The sequence below is a fragment of the Morchella sextelata genome (genome assembly GCF_020137385.1).
Source record: "Morchella sextelata strain SCLS chromosome Unknown scls_9, whole genome shotgun sequence".
Lineage (NCBI taxonomy): Eukaryota > Fungi > Ascomycota > Pezizomycetes > Pezizales > Morchellaceae > Morchella > Morchella sextelata.
The window spans coordinates 1219410-1239024 of NW_025408624.1; the positions used below are offsets into that span (position 1 = coordinate 1219410).

Below are 19615 nucleotides of genomic sequence, written 5' to 3' on the forward strand. Positions count from 1 at the left end.
TCGCGCCTAGCTAGAGCAAAATATTGTATGTGCTCTGGTAGTATCTACGTCTCTACTCTGGGTGGGCTCTAGAGTACGAGTTGTAGTACAACTCTACCCACTCCCGAGCCGGCAGATCTAAAGTGTCAAATACATACGCACGGAGAATCATATATCTATTCCTTTTTGTGGCGGGCTGCCCAGTAGAGTTGTGGTGTATGATTTGCGTAAATTGTGTTCAAAGGGCGGCTGTCGTGGCACGCGACGAAATTATATGGATGGTCTCGATTGGTTTACCAACTAACGTCCTGCGGCTCAAATCAAAACGTCCCCTTCTAGCTCATGTACTCTAGAGTACTCTACCTTAGACAAAGTGCATACATGTAGTCTAGAATACCGCTATTCTACATGAACCTTGGTGTCTGTTTCCCTTAAGGAGAATTCTTTGCTTTTGGTTAGTTGCTCGCGACCAAAAATCAACAACGGCACAGGTGGGGGCGACATGGACTTGGTGGGTACTACATAGGCATATAGCTCTGTAGAATATATGTACCTACATGTACGTACATGGACCCCCATATTCTACCTATGAGATACACACATAGCGAAGGTGTTGATAGGTCTGAGAAGAAGGAATTATGATTAAAGTCTACAGAGCTGGAATTCTGTACTGCCGTTCATCGGCATGAAGCTTGCACTAAAATCCTAACTGTTGGGTTGCAAGTATGACGGCAATATTGATCCAGCGGGTATCCGATATAACTTACAGGTATGGGAAGAGCTTATTTGTGGGTGGTCAGCCTAGACAAAGCCTGCAAAAATCCGTTTATCATAGCTGGATTTAAATATTCTTTGTGAATATGGTTTTAAAATTCGGGGCGTGAAATTACATGTAATTCACACGTGAGTTGCTGAGCCTCGTTCTTTAAAGTCTCGGTCCAGACAATCCAGCCGAACCCAATGCCTCGCGTGGTCTCAAGGCGCGATTTCATAGGTGCTGTTCCTCAAGTTGGAAGTTGGATGTTGAAGCCTTTAAACCCAAGCAGCTTACTGGCAGTTTAAGGCGTCGCGCAGGACATTAGCCCGCCACTGACATACATACAATATCTACGATTGCACCTTATCTCACGAGCCCTGATGAACATGTAGTACCGAAGCTCTCAAAACACTGCATGGGATAAAAAGGATACAGGTTGTAGCAGGGATTTTAGCGAAGTGGCCGGTCATCAAGGTAGAGACTTGGTACTCTTGGGCGTTCGCGTAGGTACTATTAAAGCTAGAATCCCCCCCCCCCATCTGTTAAGACGAGTGAGCACATCCACCCAACCTTCTTAGCCTACCCCAAGTGTGCAAAGAAAACAGCTACAGTAATAACGCGCGCTGTGAAGCCCCTCTATTTATTTAGAGGCACGTACAGAAAATGGCGCCAGGAATAATGCCTTATTCATCCGCTGCTCTCTGGATACTTGGTATCATGAGTTCTGTCGTAACTTCAGCGGCAGCTGCTGGCGCCGCAAACCAGGCCGGTGTTCTTGAAGGAATGAATCCGTCTAATTACAACGCCAACAATCCTCTCACATTGTTCATCATTCAGGTCGGTTTCCCTGTTTTTTACTGTGAGGTTCAATGAAACTGTCTAATTCTAACTGTTTTTTCTGGGCAATAGGCTGCCCTAATCATCGTAACATGCCGTTTACTGCAATATCCTTTGTCAAGAATGAAGCAACCTCGTGTCATCGCTGAGGTTGTTGGAGGTATTATCCTTGGACCAACCGTCATGGGCCGGATACCTGGGTTCAAGCATGCCATATTCCCGGACGCTTCTATGCCCTTACTTTCCCTTGTGGCAAACCTTGGGCTAGTGATGTTCCTGTTCCTAGTTGGTCTCGAGGTTGATATCCGTATGTTGTTGAGAAACTGGAGGGTCGCCGCAAGCGTCAGCGCTGCAGGAATGATTCTTCCATTTGGACTCGGTTCGTACAACATTTATCTCTTTGGTATCTGGGCAAACAATACTGATGATACCTTCAGGTGCGGCTATTGCATATGGTCTCTACCATCAGTTCCCAGAAGGCGAAGATACGGTTTCTTTCGGAGTTTACATGCTCTTCATTGGTGTTGCTATGGCAATTACGGTAGGTTTTCGATATATGTCTCAAGGATGTCACGGATTGAAGCTTATATAGGATCATGGTATATATAGGCTTTCCCGGTTTTGGCGAGAATTCTGACAGAGCTTAAGCTCCTTCAAACCAATGTGGGGACAATTGTCCTGTCTGCAGGCGTTGGTAATGATGTTGTCGGCTGGATCTTGCTCGCCCTGACCGTCGCCCTGGTTAATGCAGGGACTGGGCTCACAGCTCTTTATGTTCTCCTCGTTTCGGTTGCTTGGGTCTTGTTCCTGGTTTATGCCGTTCGTCCAGCATTTCTCTGGGTTCTTCGCCGTGATGGATCAATCGAAAATGGTCCATCACAATCTATGGTAGCTCTCACACTTCTCATGGTGTTGGCTTCAGCTTTTTTTACCGACATCATCGGCGTGCACGCAATTTTCGGTGGTTTCTTGATCGGATTGATTTGTCCTCACGAGGGTGGTTTTGCGGTGCGTCTGACAGAAAAGGTTGAGGATCTTGTATCTGTTCTTTTTCTCCCACTTTACTTTACTCTTTCTGGTCTGAAGACCAATATTGGTCTGTTGGATGATGGTATCGTCTGGGGTTACGTTGTCGGCGTTGTTGTGATTGCCTTCTTCGGCAAGATCTTTGGTGGAACAATGGCCGCAAGAGTGAATGGGTTGGTTTGGAGAGAAAGTCTTACTATTGGTGTCTTGATGAGTTGTAAGGGTCTGGTCGAACTTATTGTCTTGGTAAGTAATAGTCTACATTTATTGTGGATGGGTACTAATGGTATTCATTCTTCTAGAACATCGGTCTTCAAGCTGGTATTCTAAGCACCAAGGTTTTTACCATCTTTGTGGTTATGGCCCTTATCACAACATTTGCGACGACTCCATTTGTGATGTGGCTTTACCCCCCATGGTATCAAAAGAAGCTCGAAGCCTGGAAGCGTGGTGAGATCGATTGGGAAGGGAACCTACTTACGCCCGAAAGTGGTGATGGATCAAACTCTGCACTTATAGGACAGAAAGAAATCACCACAAAATTCTCTAGGGTCACTGTATTGCTTCGCCTGGAAAGCTTACCAAGTGTGCTAAACTTCATCAACTTGTTGACCGGAGAACGGCCAGAACCTGCCGCGAAAATACACAAATCTAAAATCAACGCAATCCAAGAGGAGGGTGAAACTGCGGAAATCCGTCCCCCAGTTCTCAATAAGCGATTGTTATCAGTACACGGTGTCCGGTTGGTTGAGCTTACTCAACGTACCTCGACTGTCATGCAAGTGTCTGAGGTTGATGAACTCCAAGAGAGAGACCCGGTCGTAAACGTTTTCCGATCCTTTGCGAGATTTCTAAATGTCTCGGTCTCAGCTGGGCTATCCGTCGCCCCTGATAGCTCTTTTGCGGAAGTTTTGACAACAAGTGCTTCGGAACAATCATCGGATTTACTTATCGTTCCGTGGAGTGAAACTGGAGCAATCTCGGACTCGCCGGATACTCAAAATGCAACTCAAGAAAACCGCTTCACATCTCACCAACACAACCTTTTTATAAGCAGGGCTCTCGATGAAGCCAACTGCACAACTGCTATTATGATCAATCGAGGTTTTGGTGGCGCTGGGTTAGAGAGAACTCTCAGCCGCGCTGTAAGCCATTCCAGTATGCGTTCCCGTAGGACCACAGATGCCATGGCGCCTGTAGTTCCTGTTTCCGACCCATCACATCATATTTTCTTTCCTTTCTTTGGCGGTATCGATGACCACATCGCTCTGAGGTTTGTTCTTCAATTGGCATCCAACAAGAACGTCACTGCTACAATAGTCCGTATCGCCTACAAATCTGACGCTGATACACAACTGAACCTTGAGCTCCCATCACCGGCACAAATCCACCGAAAGGATCTTCCAAGGGGTCTCTCCTCATCGAACATTCCAACCAGACTCTCACGCGATGCTATCTCCTCTTCGTCTCAGTCTCAGAGTGCAGGGAGCAGCACCGCCGTTGAGATTCAGGATCCAGATGCCAATTTCTTCCAAGTGATGGTAGACTCCCTTCCAGAAAACCTCTCCCAGAGGGTTGTATTTGAAACCTTTAGAACGAGCCAGCCTCTACATTACGCAATTGTCAAGGCCCGAGAGGAGGTTGGTCAATCATCAAGGAATGCCGGGGATCTCATCATCGTCGGGCGAAGCCAACACGAACCCGGAACATCACAAATTAGAGAGGAGTTGGTCACTGTCCTGGATACCCTCGGTGTTCCCTCCGGCGCTGGCGCAGAGACCCGGAAATGTCTGGGAGATGTTGCGGAAGCGTTCATTGTTTCTGGAATCAAAGCATCGGTGGTAGTGTTGAAAGCTGGCGGAAGAGCCTTGGAATCAGCAACTGAGACAACCTCTGCTCCTGTAAAAGGATCTCCTACAGCAAAGGCAGTTGAAATGGAGACAAACCCTACCACGTAAGGGCATCCTGCACGATACAGGTAGCTGAGTTGAAGGTGTGGGTGATTAGTGTCTCGGGGAGGAAGAATGGCATTAGTTGCCTAATTGGTATTCATATTGCATTTTGGATTGTAGGAGTTTTCTTGGCCTTTGCCGAGTTTCCCTTTTTATTTGGATTGTTATTCATGTGCGAACGGTGTACGAATTTCAATATTTACATTTCCTTATCCATTTCTATTTTAGGTCACTGTGACCTTGTAATTGGTCACAACGATTTTAGGTTTTGGTTTTTATTTTGTCTTTTTTCTTTATCTCTCAGGCATGATAACTCTCTGTAATATATCTACGTATGTACCTTACGAACTGAATGAAAATTGGCGGAAGACAATTGGGAGTAAAAAACCTGTGCTTTATTGCAAAAATTATCCCTTCCTCTATATTCAGGTAGTGGCGCTGGGTACAGGTACATAGAGTACATACTTGCAGCTCACCATGGCGGACAGACAGTACGCCATATTTCTGACCATTCAGAAGTTCTTCCGGCTACGGAGAGTGAATAGCGGTATTGGTATACGTAATCAATCATACTACATACACAGTGAGGATCCAGTCATGTCAGTGTAGTGTTGTGTGTGACCAGACCATCAATCAGGAACCCAGAAACCTAACCCAGCCAGCTCACGCATGAGTGAGAATCTGTGACTCCGCCCACCACATTGCAATGAGCCAACCAACATGGATGGGACCTGCAAAAGTACCCGACGAGATTAATCGGGAAGTTAAAAATTGCCCCCCCCCCGGGGGGCTCCTTGTAAAAGATAGGGGTAGAATCTATGTACCAAGTAGGAATGGAATTCCCTGAGGTAAAGTATGTACTCTACCGGCACCGTAGTAGCGTGGGCCGGGAGGGAGGGAGGCATGCATGAAGCACTCCCGAGTTCCCCTGTACCCTCTGACTAAACAGCGCCTTTCATTCCCCCTGAATGCCGGGAAAAAAACTTTAAATTGCCATTACTAATCAGCAGTGTCAGCGAGCACAGTTCCCCGACACAATTCTTCAACCACAAGGGAAGGGTCGATTGAGTCAGCCTGACTCACTCGGTCAAGTAGAAGATACTAACAAAAAAATTGAATTAGGCTCGACCCCGGGTTTGAACCGGGGACCTCTCGCATATTAACTTAGAGTGCGACCCTAAGCGAGAATCATACCACTAGACCAGCCGAGCTTGTGGTGGTGTGAAAGTACTTATTAGCTTTGAATTTTTTTTGTTGTTACTAATATCGTGGTCTCTTAGCACCGTGCCAAGGTTGACTAACATTTTTCCTTAGTCTCTGCTTGTTTACTAAAAGAATCAAGTCTATCTGGATTACTCGTAGATCGGATACAGAGCTGGAGTGAATTATTTGCGCGCTAGTTGGCAAGGTTTTTATCGGGTCTGCTGTTTAGTAGGAGGATTAAACCCTAGCCCTTCCTATATATGGCTTTCTGCGTACATATCCCCCGTTGCGCTGGTGGATGGTTATGGGCTTCAGGGTAGTCATCATTAGCAAGGAGCCTGTCTGGATCCGCTAGTCTGTATGTTGGGGAATGCGTGTCGTAGCATTCTTGATCCGGTCATGGGGTATCACTCGTGGGTTGGTCTTCAGTTGTTGATTGTTTATCTAGTCTAATCTGTAGCTGCTATACTTAGACAAATACCTGGATAGATATATAAAAATGGGGTGACTATCGAACTCGGGTACCAAAGCTTTATTGATGTCTAGAGATATGTGTAATGTGAGCCATCGTCGTGTAGGAGGGCCAGATGGGACCTTGCTCGCAGCGAATCCTCTTGACAGCGAGTCCTCTGACTAGCACTCAGGTACTCGACACCGTGACCTTACCAGTTTGAACGGCACACATAACGTCCACCCATCATGTCTCTTGATCAACAGGTCACTTCGCCATCTCGTTATATTCTTATGGTGTTTGGCCTCAACGCCCAACCATTCATCGTTTTCTGAACTGTTTGACTTAACAAGGCCTCCACCCTAGGGTAAAGTATATGTATGTAACTCTAGGTAAGGTATATGGAGAAATTTCTACCTGGAACTTGGGCGATGATAAAAATGTGCCGGTTTATGGGGAGGTATGCACCTCCCACCTGACCGTTGTGTGGCTGTGTCATCCCGAAGCTGTGAGATACTGCTCTGCTACCTATCGACACGCGCCGGCGCTCAACAAACCGAGACACCGAAATCCCGGCTTGGACCGAGTGATAAGGACAGCGCCGATCTAGCGGAACGACTGTGTGCTGTGCCAGAGTCAGGCCGATACACGTGCATACCTCGACTTACGATAGCTGTGAGTAGAAGATTGATACGAGATGATTTATAATAGCCCTATGAAGCGCCCGTGGTTAAGAGACCGTATGAGTTTGGAAGTGTGGAATATCAGGATGAAGGGAAGCATGCAGGGACCGAACTCGTAATCCCGGGTCTTTTCGCGACAAAACTTTCGGGGTGGTGCCTCTACTGCGGGACGCGGGCTTATTCTCACTACGACATACTACATCCGCGCAGTGCGTTGTACTCCACAAAGAACTAAATACACCTAATCAACTTCATTTGTACAGTCGTGTTAAGAAAGTCCTGGCAGTCAGCACCACACGAAATATTAAAATCCTTCCCACTCAACAACCATCAATTGGATTTGATTAAAACAAAATAATTAAGCCTTGTAGATGTCCAGAGTACAAGTATTCCTACCCACAGAATTATTGCTGGATTTCTGCTTTTGTGATACAGTGACTAGTGAATATTGTGATTTGAATACTTCCAGAAGAATAGCTACACATGCACTAGCCAGAGAATTTCTGCAATTAAATCAAGGGTATCCAGGGTCATAGACTCGAGATAGACATTTAGACTTTGGAGAATGCGCTTGTTGTTGTTGAGACTTTGTGGGTAGAGCATGTGGGTCCAAATCACCATTTACAGCCGAAACCTTTCATGGAAGCTACACATTTAGCATTCATTCCAAATTCTCAAGATTTTAGAATATAATGAATAGTATCCTAATTTTCCTGTACCCTTAATTTCAAGTCCTCTGGAATTATGGTTGTTGAGGGGGACTGTGTTATATGTGCCGCTATCGCGTTGTCATCTACTGACAAGACTTGTTTAACACGGCTGTACCATACAATTAATGAATTATCAATCAATTAACCAATCAACTTCATTTTTGTCATAGCCTTACACGTAAGGCTGCATATAATCAACAATAATAATAATAATAATAAATTGCTTTTGTCATAGCCGTAAGGCCGCATACAATTGCGAAATTTTTTTTTTCATCTGTTCGATTCTCCGAGTGATAGGCTGTGATTGATCACAAATCCTCACCCATGTTCTAGTGGATCAAGCTCTGCGGCCTCGGAATGATCCTTTCCTGCTCGAGCTCGTTGAAAGTATCCTCAAGGCACTAAGAAAGACATTATTAGTCTACGTGAATCCACACTACACTGCCAGCACGAAAAGACTCAGCGGTCACCATACCTCCCAAGTATCGACATATCCCGTCCATCCAAACTTCCTCGCCTTGGTCATGCTGCACCAAAATACCCGTTATCATCACACCAAAAGTCTCATCCGTCTGCCCGCACAGAGACACATGATATCACTCACCTTGACACCCACGGATACTTCTTTGCGAGCATCATGTTCGCAAACACCCATGTCGCCTTCTGGAGGGCATCATCCTTCAGTCCCTCCCTTTTTGCAATCTCCGCCCACGCCTTCTTGACATCCTCCCGCTCCGCCCACTTCACCAAGTCCACCCTGCAGTCAAGCGCGTTCTCCTCCAGCACGCCCACAAGGCCCATCTTGTCCGCATGCGCAGCAAGCGGCGGGTCTTGTGCGATCTTGTACTTGCCCGGGAGCGGTGCGGGCATTACGAACTGGTTCGGCGGGATGCGGACGCCAAAGTGGCGCGCGATTTTGGGCCACATGGACTGCCAGCTGGCGCTGTCCCCGTTGACGGTGTTAAAGCGCTCGTTGTGGCATTTCTCGTTCAGTGCGGCCCAGATCTCGAACTCTGAGCTACATGTCAGCATGACTCCTCTCTCCTACAAGTAGCTACCGGAGGACACAGTGAAATTGATGCTAATATATATATATATGCCTACCGGCAACAAGCTTCGCAGAGCTATACGTATCGAACGTCGTGTACCCAGGGAGGTTCCCCGTAAAGTGAAGTGGCTCTCCAAGCTCTTTGCACACGCTTGCATAGATCGCAATTGCAGATGCCATGTTCATAAAGTTGCCTACAACGTCCCCGCGGATTAATATATATATAATCAACACCTCGATCCAGAAACCCAGGGTAAGGGTTGATTATCACCATGAGCAAAGCCAATGACAGCACCAGGCATTGCCGTGCACCAGTCCCAGCTCTGGCCGCGCGACATCTCAATCAAGATGTCCTCCTGCACGTAATAAAAGTTCCTCGGCACCGTCGGCCCCATAACTTTCGGGTCTTCCTCTTCGCACGGGACCTTGACGGCGCCGTAGTGCACTATCGATCATTACCCCTTCAATCAGCTCACATCACAACCTCATAACCACCGCCCCCCCACAACCATACAACACCACCACCCCGGACAAAAAAAACAGCACAGCACAGCACAGCACAGCGAGAAGAAAAAAAATCACTGAACTTACCGCCATAATATTTCGCCCCCGTCGTCAGCACAACCCTCTTGAGCCGCTTCTCCAGCCCGGCCTCCCTCACCCCCTCCAGGAAGTTGCGCAACAACGCCCCATTCACATTCGACTGCTCCTCCTCCGTCGGCTGCTCAAGATAGGCCGCAAAGAAGACGTAGATTGCATCGTTGCTCTGCGCATCGATCCTCTGCTTGAGGGCCTTCGCAACGCCCGCAGCGCCCCCGAGGAGGTCGAGCGGCACGTGCTGCACGTTCGCCGGAAACAGGGTGCTGGCCGACGGGGCGGACCGGGATACGGCGTAGATCTGGGTCCAGGTCTTGGGGTCCGCGGAGAGGGTGCGGAGGACCGCGAGCCCGTTGATACCTGAGGGTGTGTGAGTGAGAGGGGTTGTGTTTTTGAGTTTTTTATTTTTGGTAAATGGAAGCGCGGGGGGGGGGGGGGGGGGCAAACCTGTGGCGCCGGTGACAATTGCAGTGGGCATATTGATATCTGATACTGATACTGATACTGATAGTAGGTGCTACTACCACTAGCTAGCTGTGTGTGCCCTTTGATAGCTTTGGGGATGGGAATTGGCTACTACTATTTCGCTGTCAATTGATAATAGGCAAGATAGGGAGGCCCACGATAAGGTATGTGATATTCACTTTTTTCTTTCTACAGAGCAGCAGCAGCAGCGACGACCACGCAATTCTTATACATGTCCACCCCCCCCCCCCCCCCCCCCCAGGAGACTTTATGCACCACGTCATTTGCGATCATACCATATCGTGGTGGAGTCGTGCCGAATTTGATCGAAACATCACTTGAAGAATCCTTACCGGCCAATTGTAATCTACGCAGCGTACAGAGATTTCCTAGAGAATTCCCTGGCTGGGGAAGCATCAGACGTAGAAATGTGGGAATAGAGTCTTTTAGCTGCAATAGTTGGACAGAAAGTCGAGCACTTCGACAAAAAGTCCTGCACATCTTGTTGGTTGAACGACTGCAAGTCTCTTCCGAAAACAGCTAGACTTTCTGTCCAACCTGCTCGACTTTCTGTTCAACTCGCGCAGCTAAAAGACTCTAATGTGAGAATGTGGGTGGTGGGGCTTAGCGACTAATGTATGTAGCATGTGTAACTTGCATTAACTTAGAGAGAGGGGGGTCTCGGGGGAGGACCGAGGTCCAGAAATTTGAAAATGAATATACATATTAACAACATACAGGAGGGCCAATGATTAACTAGAAGTAATAATTGGGAGTGGGGTTGAAATGTTTGCATCAAATGACCGAATCTATTCATCATGGGGAAAACTTTTGATGAAGAGAGAATTCGGTCACTAAGATGCTGGAGGGCTTGCGCCCTTTGATCTTCGGACGGAATGAGAGCCAAATAACGTAGGTTATAGTCAAAGAAGCCCAATTTAATGTCCGGGTGCAAATGCTGAGGGAATAGATAAAGAAAACGGGAGGCAACAATTAAAATAAAGAAATGACTATCAAAAAGAGATATCGGGGTGAACAACACTTCGAACCTTACGATAGTGGCACGGCCGGTTTGGGGGTAATGATTGATTGCAACGGAATTGGATAGAAGCACATCGTGGTGCCAGTGTTACTTGTGGTTGGTGGTCAGAGCGGTGGAGGGTCGGGCGAGACGGAGGGTATAACGAGACAACAGCCCACGAACCGGAATTCAAACTAGTAAAAAATACCAAGCCTCGCCATACCCCCACAAATGTTTCAATTCGGATTAATTCTAAAGCCACAGCGCATCCCTCCTACACACAAAAGCTGCTGCTGCGCCTCAACTACCGACGCCGGAACGTTTCTTTAAACTCCTCGGCATATATCTTGACGAACTTCTTAAAGCCACTTTCTTCGGCACCACCTGAAACGGGTGTCAGCCTGGTTGCCCTACCCATAGTACTACACCACTATCACTCCACCAGGGAAGGAGATAATAATAAAAATGTGCGGGGAAACAAGTGGGAAGTAGCAAAGAAAGGATAACAACCATCAATCTTAGTACCGCCCATCTCGCTGTAGTCGATTCTTCTCGTACCCGTCAATCGCCCATGGATATTTGCTACCGCACGATGAAACGCCGGACTCCTCAGTAACTTTTCTGGTCAGTAAGCAGTTCAATCTTTTGCCACGTCACTTCCCCCAACCCCAGTCCCGGGGGTGGTTTTGCTTCCACCCTGCGTACTCCGCTGCGGACTGCGCGTCTTCTTGATACATAGGTGCGGGTGCGGGTGCGGGTGCGGGTGCGCAGGTAGACAGAGGGAGTATGTAGAGCGGATGAATGATGTGTATGCGCCCTCTGGAATAATATTTTTTTCTCTTTCCTTCTTTCTAGGCTGGTGGGCGGCGATGATCCCCATGCCACGAATCCAGCGCGGGGGGGTTGAACTCAACTCTTGCAACGAGCCAGGCCTGTCGTTCATATCAGCGCATATTCTACAGCTGCCCGCAGATCCTGTATCTGCAAGGCCGAAGAAGGAGACGACGAAGAACAAGATGGGGTGGGCGTGTGATTTAACATACCTCAAAGACACGTATCCAAATCATTGCAAATATTTAGTGCAATGTACAAGGGATGACCTTGCTGTTGCTGCTGTTCCCTTGGTTCTTTGAGAAATTGCTCTCCCCACTATCGTATTTTTTTTTTTTCTCTGACGATGGTAGTGGTTGTGGTGGTTTTGGTGGTGAGGAGGAGGGGCAAAAATGCGGGCGGGTTATGCATGTCAGTGAACCGGGGAACTAACCGGTTACCAGGGAAAAAGAAGAGAAAGGAAGAAAAACAAAAGACACATGGATGCTTGACAGGATGACTAAAGCGGACATAGGCACTGCTAAAAGCAGCAGCAACCAACCAGGTAGCACACTTCTCATGATTCTTAGGCGGGCCAGCGATAAGCTACTCTACTATGTACATGGACATGTGATCAATATTTTCATTACGAGTGTCTCTCAATGTTTTTTTTTTAGAACACCGAAAACCTGTATCATGGAGCTCTGGCGGTGGGTTACAGGTCGCCCAAAAGAGACATCTGTCAAAGATACCACCGCTGCAGCAGTCCTATCTACGATGTTATTTGCTACGCACGCAAATAACGTTCCTGTGGTCATCATTAAGAGTATGCTCTTCAATTGGTGACCAAAGTGCTGGTCCGCTTCCCAACCGCCGAAGAAGCTGTTGATTTCTTGGTAGAGTACTAGGGTGTAGCGAAAAGTGATCAGAATCTGATAAGACAAATACACGTATTCACCGCAACATTCACTTATCAGATTCTGATCACTTACCCTCAACACCCGGTACATGCAGACAGACAACAGCGCCTTGCAACTGCATGTAACCAGTAGGTAGAACACAGTCTACTTACACGCCCTCCTCCCCCTCTCTATAAGAAACATCGTGAGGAGGAGTCCAGCCCGTGCGCGCGACGTCATAGGACTTGAGCCGCTGTCCCTCTGGAAGCTTGGAGGAAGGTTCTCAGCTCAGCAGCACCACCAGGTGCTGCGACACCATCGTCATCCCCTTCTCTTCGTAGGCAAGCAAGCACAAAACCACACTTTACACGTATGAGAGATCAACAAAGGAAGGCAACTCAGCCGGTATCTACTCTTGGTCGGATATACGGAGTTTGCAGTTTCCCCACAGTGGCAAGCTGCGAGGTGAGGTGAAGCAGAGTGAAGGTAAAGGAAGAGGCAAGACCGAAACGAGAAGATGGGCTGTGTGTGCAACCCGATAGCAGCTGGATGGATGCGATAGATCAAGGACCACATCGTTGTTTAATGGGTTTCCTTCCAATCATTGCATCCCACATGCAAACCCATGCAGACAACCCTACCTCATCCCTCCATCTCTCCCTGGACCAAAGCGGCGGTGTGTGCGGCTCTGCTCTCTGCGAGGGCAGGGCACGATCCGCAAGACACATAAAGATGGGCAGAGTGATCCGGTGTGCACGCACACTATGCATCGATGAGAGGAGTCCGCAGATATGTCAAGCAGCAGCGACATGACATTGGAGGTACATGACATGTGGGAATGACAGTAGGCAAAAGTCATAAAAATCTACGAAAGTGAAAGTGAATATTATCGACTCGGCCGCTCTTCTGTGCTTCTAGCTGTGCAGTTGTTTTTGAAGCTGTGTAGCCTGTGCAGTCCAGATTCCAGACATACATGTAGTTACGCCCTACGGTTGATACATGTATGTGGGACAAAGAAACTTGGAGTTGACTCTAGCTCACTCTTACTCGCATCCTGATGGTCAGGGTCCAATCCAGGGTCTCTCTCCGTTGTCTCCCTGGTTTCTCTTGCCATTAGAAGGGCTAGCTAAACCTCATTTTATGTATGATATATTATTACCAATAACACTTGTAGAGACTCTAACTACTAATTACCTCTACTGCTGCATCCTTGATACCTACATACTCCAGGAACCAGTAACCCCCCGGCCAAAGTGAAGTTCCGCCAGCCGCTGTTGCTTGTTGCAGAGAAGGAGGGGGGCTCATCCCTTTCTTGAAAGGACAGGACAGGAAGACAGGATGAAAAGGACATGACATAAGAAGGAACAAATAATTACTTCGTCCAGCGAGCTTCGAATGAGTGAGCGACTGATACTGAACCAAGCACAAGACAAACCGTTATCCGCAGTCTGCCTGGCGCACCTACTCCGACACAGTTAGGTACACACAGTATGTAGTTACATGTAGTTAGGGGCCACACACACTCATACCCAATCTCCCACATGCTCGCTCACTCGCACCTCAATCAATCAATAATTCCGCAACTCTGTTCAAGCAATCAGTTCTCGTGTCCACCTAAACTTACCTCTGAACTGCCTTCACCCCGCCACATTCACGCATTTCGCCATTTCCGTTCTCCCCCCCACACACTTCTCTAAATACCCCCCCCCCCCCCCCCCCCAAATCCCTCCCTCCCGAAAATCACACATATGTATTCATAGCTCCGCTTTCCACCACGCGATCTGCAACCCAACCGCCCATCCCAAGTCCTCACTCCTCATAAGGTCTCCTCTCCCGCCCCACTACCGCATAATAACTACCAACACCCCTCCATCGATCGCAACCACCCAAACATCAACACATAAGCTTCCTGCTCGCCCAAACAAAAATCCCCTATAGATACCAATCCCCGTAAAGGGCCAATCATTCAAAACGACTTCCATAACAATCACCTTCGCCATTCCCCATAAATCATTCACTATACAGCTTCCCGACGTAAGCCAAATCTTTCCAATGTCCCACCACATTACATGGCGACCTGGGATGCCCCATCATGTCGTATCATCACGCTCGTCTCCAAGAATGTCGAGGTCTCGGCGAAGGGGCCGGTCGGCAGATAGAGGCATTCCGAGGTTTTTGCTACAATCTCATAACGGTATGTTTTTAGAAGTCAGGTTTTTTTTTTCGATTTTCTGATTTTCTTATTTTATTTGCTTTTTCTTTGCCCACCCCCGCCGTTCATTGCATTGAGGAGTGAAAAAAAAATAAAAGAAGGAAAGAATAAGCGGTTTGCGCGATGAGATGAGGTTGAAACGACCCATTCGGGGTTGTGGGGCGACTCCGCTAATAAGAAAACACAACTGCCCTCTTGCTATATACAGCTTCTGTTGCCAACAACCAGAAGTTCTGTGCTAATGTTTGTTTTAACGCCTCCAGAGATCCGAAGAAAGTTCTTGGAACTCGATTACCTACAGGGCGAACGCCTAACCCAGAGTCTTGTGAACACCCACGAAGACTCCAAGTGGCGGCTCGACGACTCACCTGAAGTCAGCTCTCGAAATAGATATTCCAACATTGCGGCGTGGGAGTACAACCGCATCAAGCTGAAAGTGCCCGAGGAGCACTGCGACTACATCAATGCTTCTCCAATCACATTGACTAGTCGTAAGGATGATTCTGTCAAGCGATATATCTGCACTCAGGTGTGTAGACCCTGCATTGAGAGAATTAGACAGATTGAAGGCTGACTTTTATGTTAGGGCCCGAAAGAAGGACAGTTTAACCACATATGGCGAATGATTTGGCACGAGACCGACGACGTTGCAGTGATTGTGATGCTCACGAAGACTTTCGAGCTAGGGCGGGACAAGTGCTTCCAGTACTTCCCAGAGAAGGTTGAGGATGAAGCGTGGGCAATTAATGGCGACGACGAGTTTGGAGATGGGTTCAGTGCGACTATCAAATGTGTCGAGAAGACCAAGGACAAGCGCAGCTCGTGCACAGTACGGAAATTGATCCTGAAGGTCGGCGATAAAGAGAAGACAGTATGGCACCTGCTATTCAAGGGATGGCCGGACTTCCATGTGCCGGAGGGTGAAGACCGTAATGCACTCCTGGAGACCGTGAAGCTAGCAAACGAGAAGAACAGTGGTCCCCATAATCCACTCATTGTCCATTGTCAGCCACCTTCCCAATCCCTAATTGTAGCTAACATACGCTAACCATTTTGCGCATTGTATAGGTAGCGCCGGTGTTGGCAGATCGGGCACTTTCGTAACACTTGACCACTTCATCCGCGAGATTGACGCCGGCGCGATTGCTGCCGACGAGCGCGAGGATCTCATCTTCGAGACCGTCAACCAGCTCCGCGAGCAGCGGATGTACATGGTGCAGAGCCACATGCAGTACGAGTTTCTGTACCAAGTGCTCAAGGAGAAATTCCAACGGCGGGGGAAGTCAGCTTCGCCTCCGGGTACGTCCACAGATGGTGATAGTGACAATGGCTATGAAGACATAGTTGAACCAGATGAAGAATGCAAAGCTGATGGAGGAGTGCTCCTGCACTCATAGTAGCCCATATCGTCGAATAGCGTACACGTGTATTACACCACCGGTTTGAAAAATACGACAAACATTCGTTTAGCTTTGGGTCTTGGTTGGGAGGTGTTTCTTCACTATTTATTTCATTTTTCCTTTTTACTCTACGATACCAAGGCGTTTGATTTTATGACCGACCTATATACCACTCGCTGTTGTGGTTTTATACGCTTTCTTGTGTTGAGGGATTTGCATATTTCGTTTTTATTTCATTTATTTATTCATTACAGTTTTGCGGGAGAGTAGGCATGGAATAAAGGAACTGGAGTTGTTATTATTTTTGTTTGGTTTTTTTATGTGTATCAGTTTATTTTATTCCGTTTCATGTCATCATCATCACCATCATCGTCGTCATCATTATCATAGGAGGCAAATGGGCGCTCGCGGGAGTGGGGGGACGGAAAAGGCAAGGCAAGGGCATGGAGTTTGATTATGTTTTTTCTCTCAAAGTTATTTCCGTGTATTCTGGTTTTGAATCATAATCCGGTAGCTACCACCCTGTATTCTGTATCCATATCATTTACTATCTATCGTTCTGCCATCTGGATCTGGCGAAACGTTTTCATTGCCACTGGCAGCCTTTCTACCTTGACCGAGGTCATGTAAAAATTAGATAAGCTAAAGGGTTGGTCGCATCTAGATCTAGATCTGATGACATCTTAGCTATCATGACTGATTTGTATTTGTGGGGGTGACATACACGAATAGTCAAGGGGGATGAGTTGCATGTCGACCTGTGTCACGGGTGATCACTCGCTCCGAATTTCCGCATCACAAGGCGCGCTTTTAAACTTTAGACCATTCCGCTTTGGGCAGTCCGTGAGCCATGACGTAGGTATGTATCGGCCGTCGCCGCTGCCGGGGTTAGGAATAGTAGAGCTAGAGTAGGAAGAATGTTAACCCGAGATCAATATCTGGGACCATCCCGGGAGATGCCCCATGAACTGCAACTATGGTTGGAGCGATCAACATGGGGCAAGATGGTTAAGATAGCGTGCCTGGACAAAGAAAGAACATCACCAGGGGAAAAGTGCATTTTGGTACCACGTCCCTGGCGATGGGGGTTTGATAAGGGTTAGCCTTTACGGCGCCCCGCATACTGCTGGTGCGCCCAAGTGCAAGGCTGTTTTTGCTAGATATACCTCAAATCAGGGTCTTTAGGGAGTAGATACCTCATGATATGGAGTTTTTAGTTGATTGAGCCTCGGGTGCTCATGGTACTGATCGCACTATGCTACTACTATTTTTTCTTGTCTCCTATTGGATAAACCTCTGTGGTTCTAGTTTTAATCATTTGTTTCAACTAGTTGCCTGAGTGCTTCATCGGCTGATGAAGTTTCAAGGAGAAATTTACTAACGTCGACTGTCACGTCTCTTGGTGGGGATTGCGAAGCGTCTCGAAAATAGATATCATATATTGCGCCTGAATTAGGCTGCTTCGAGTAAGGGATCATGTGGGTATCGATTTTTTGATCATTTCCTCGCCTCTGCCTCGGCCCCCAAACAATGGTATAACGAATATATTCACTATCACCGTGTAGAATGATCATTTATATTTGCGAATGGACCTCGATATTTCTCATAATTATTCTTTCCCAGCACACATATGATTCGGTCACGTGTTGACAAAGCATCTCATATTCACATGCCGCACGGAAACATCTCATTGAAAATGCCGAATCGGAAAATAAGTAAATTCATGCATGGAGTGAAATAAAATTCCAGGACACAGCTGTCAGTAGGCAACCTTCTTGGTGGCGTCCAGGAACGCTGCAGATCCTTTCCTTTCTTTTGCTGGGCTGGTCGGGATTATAATGGATTCTGGTTGGACGGCGCAGCTGCAACTCATCGCATCGCCATCTCAAATAGTAGTTGGCAGGTGCGGGGGGAAGGCGGGGCCAGGCGGGTGCGGGGATGATCAAAGGAGAAGTAATAGGATAGAAAATTTACCTTCCATTATAAACCTCCGCACTCCGCCCACTGATTAGGTGAACAGATTTGAGAAAGTAAATACCGGCATATGAGATAAAACAAAACAGGGGGGGAACGACAACTGCCAGACTTCGCAGCTCTCATTCATTTCGCGTCTCCGATATCCTGCTCTCCATCCTCATCACCATCACCGGCATCTACTCTTCCAGCTTCCAGGTCCTCCATCTCTTCACCTCCACCTGCATCTTCACCCGGTACCAACTGGTACTTCTTTGCCTGTCGTTTTCGCTCCAGCATCCTCTTGTGATACCAAGTTGACAGTAAAAGCGCCCCTACAGAACCAACAAGATTTGCTAGTATATCGAAGGGGTCAAACTGGCGAGTCTTGCAGACCAGGTTTCGATCAGTATATACACAATATTGTGAGGTAAGAGAGGTGGCTTACAGTGGCGACCGATTGTAGAAATTCGCTACCGACTCCTCCAATAAGTGTACATATCTATTCGGCGGATGTTATTTCAGACGATCAACCATGTAAGAGAGCTATATCGTCCACCTACAACTAGAGTAAAGTTGACAATTCTCCTCCTACTAGTTTCCAAAATCCAGTAAAAACATAGCTAGTCTTAATCAGCACAGTGCACCCGGCCGAAATATATATTGGTTGATGGTACCGTTAATATAAAGAAGGTAATGAAGTGGAGGAATTTATCGTTGACTGGAACTTGGATCTCGGATAACCCCAAGTACGCAGCAAGAAGTGTAAAAGCGCAAAAGGCGCCGGTAAATGGAGCTCGGATCCTAATAGATTGTTAGGACAATAGTAGCTAGAGCTACAGCACTATATACTTAGGAGGGATTTACAAACCTCATCGCTAATACATCATGGGTTTCTTTAACATTGGCGTTCTTTCAAGCTCTCTGATTTGCGTGGGATGATGGTGACGAATGCCTGCCAAGCCATGGACAGATGGCTTATGTAACCACTCATCAACCGAACATGTTACAGCAGCAGTAGCATACATGTAACTGCAGGATAAATGTTTAGATTTTATTTTTGACGAGATTTAGGATAGATTAACTAGGAAGTATACCCTGAGTACCATAAGTATCGACATAGAAATGAATTTAATAGTCATGTAAGATCACTCGTATAATGTACAGTCGCATGCATCAAGTTCTCGCCGTTCACGATGCAACACCCAACCTCAATACTCGTTACTCAACCATAAGTGAAGATATTTAATGGAGAATACATAGTAGAGTTAAATAGAATATAAAGAAAGCGATTTTGAGACTACCATCTAGTATGCCCTCCATTGGCTTTGAGACACGCCTCAACCCTTAATGGCAATTTATCTAGCTTTGGTTGGGACAATGCCCCCCACTCCTCTTGTGCAGCGATAAAAGGTTCATCATCACGATGAGGTATTCTCTGTCTATAACTTCATTCCCTTTTTAGTGCACTCTTGAGCATCTCCCATGAATTCTCTATGGCGTTGAAATCTGGTGATCCAGTAGGCCAATCCTCCTCCTGACTGACAGTTTGTATCTTTATTTATCTGTACAGTATTTCAGCCAATTTATGGAGAATAACAGCTTGCCACTT

At 47.1% G+C, this 19615-nt stretch overlaps 4 protein-coding genes across 4 annotated transcripts; 2 read left to right on the plus strand and 2 right to left on the minus strand.

Moving 5' to 3' along the window:
- Nucleotides 1-1399: 1399 nt before the first annotated feature.
- H6S33_013001 (uncharacterized protein) lies at nt 1400-4557 on the plus strand (the record flags this gene model as incomplete). The annotated part of the gene is made up of 5 exons (XM_044844362.1): nt 1400-1573; nt 1646-1952; nt 2011-2114; nt 2183-2845; nt 2902-4557. 5 exons carry the CDS (start codon nt 1400-1402, stop codon nt 4555-4557), a joined length of 2904 nt encoding a protein of 967 aa, XP_044694710.1.
- A 3370-nt stretch (nt 4558-7927) lies between these two features.
- On the minus strand, nt 7928-9721 carry H6S33_013002 (uncharacterized protein; the record flags this gene model as incomplete). Its single annotated transcript, XM_044844363.1, has 7 exons — nt 7928-7999; nt 8074-8125; nt 8203-8611; nt 8703-8840; nt 8918-9091; nt 9238-9603; nt 9691-9721. 7 exons carry the CDS (start codon nt 9719-9721, stop codon nt 7928-7930), a joined length of 1242 nt encoding a protein of 413 aa, XP_044694711.1.
- Nucleotides 9722-14490: 4769 nt separating this feature from the next.
- Nucleotides 14491-16067, plus strand: H6S33_013003 (uncharacterized protein; the record flags this gene model as incomplete). Its single annotated transcript, XM_044844364.1, has 5 exons — nt 14491-14632; nt 14914-15179; nt 15237-15654; nt 15719-15949; nt 16051-16067. 5 exons carry the CDS (start codon nt 14491-14493, stop codon nt 16065-16067), a joined length of 1074 nt encoding a protein of 357 aa, XP_044694712.1.
- Nucleotides 16068-18150: 2083 nt separating this feature from the next.
- H6S33_013004 (uncharacterized protein) lies at nt 18151-18879 on the minus strand (the record flags this gene model as incomplete). Its single annotated transcript, XM_044844365.1, has 5 exons — nt 18151-18390; nt 18452-18505; nt 18567-18626; nt 18681-18807; nt 18875-18879. The coding sequence occupies 5 exons, from the start codon at nt 18877-18879 to the stop codon at nt 18151-18153; spliced, it is 486 nt and encodes a 161-aa protein (XP_044694713.1).
- Between the last annotated feature and the right edge of the window lie 736 nt (nt 18880-19615).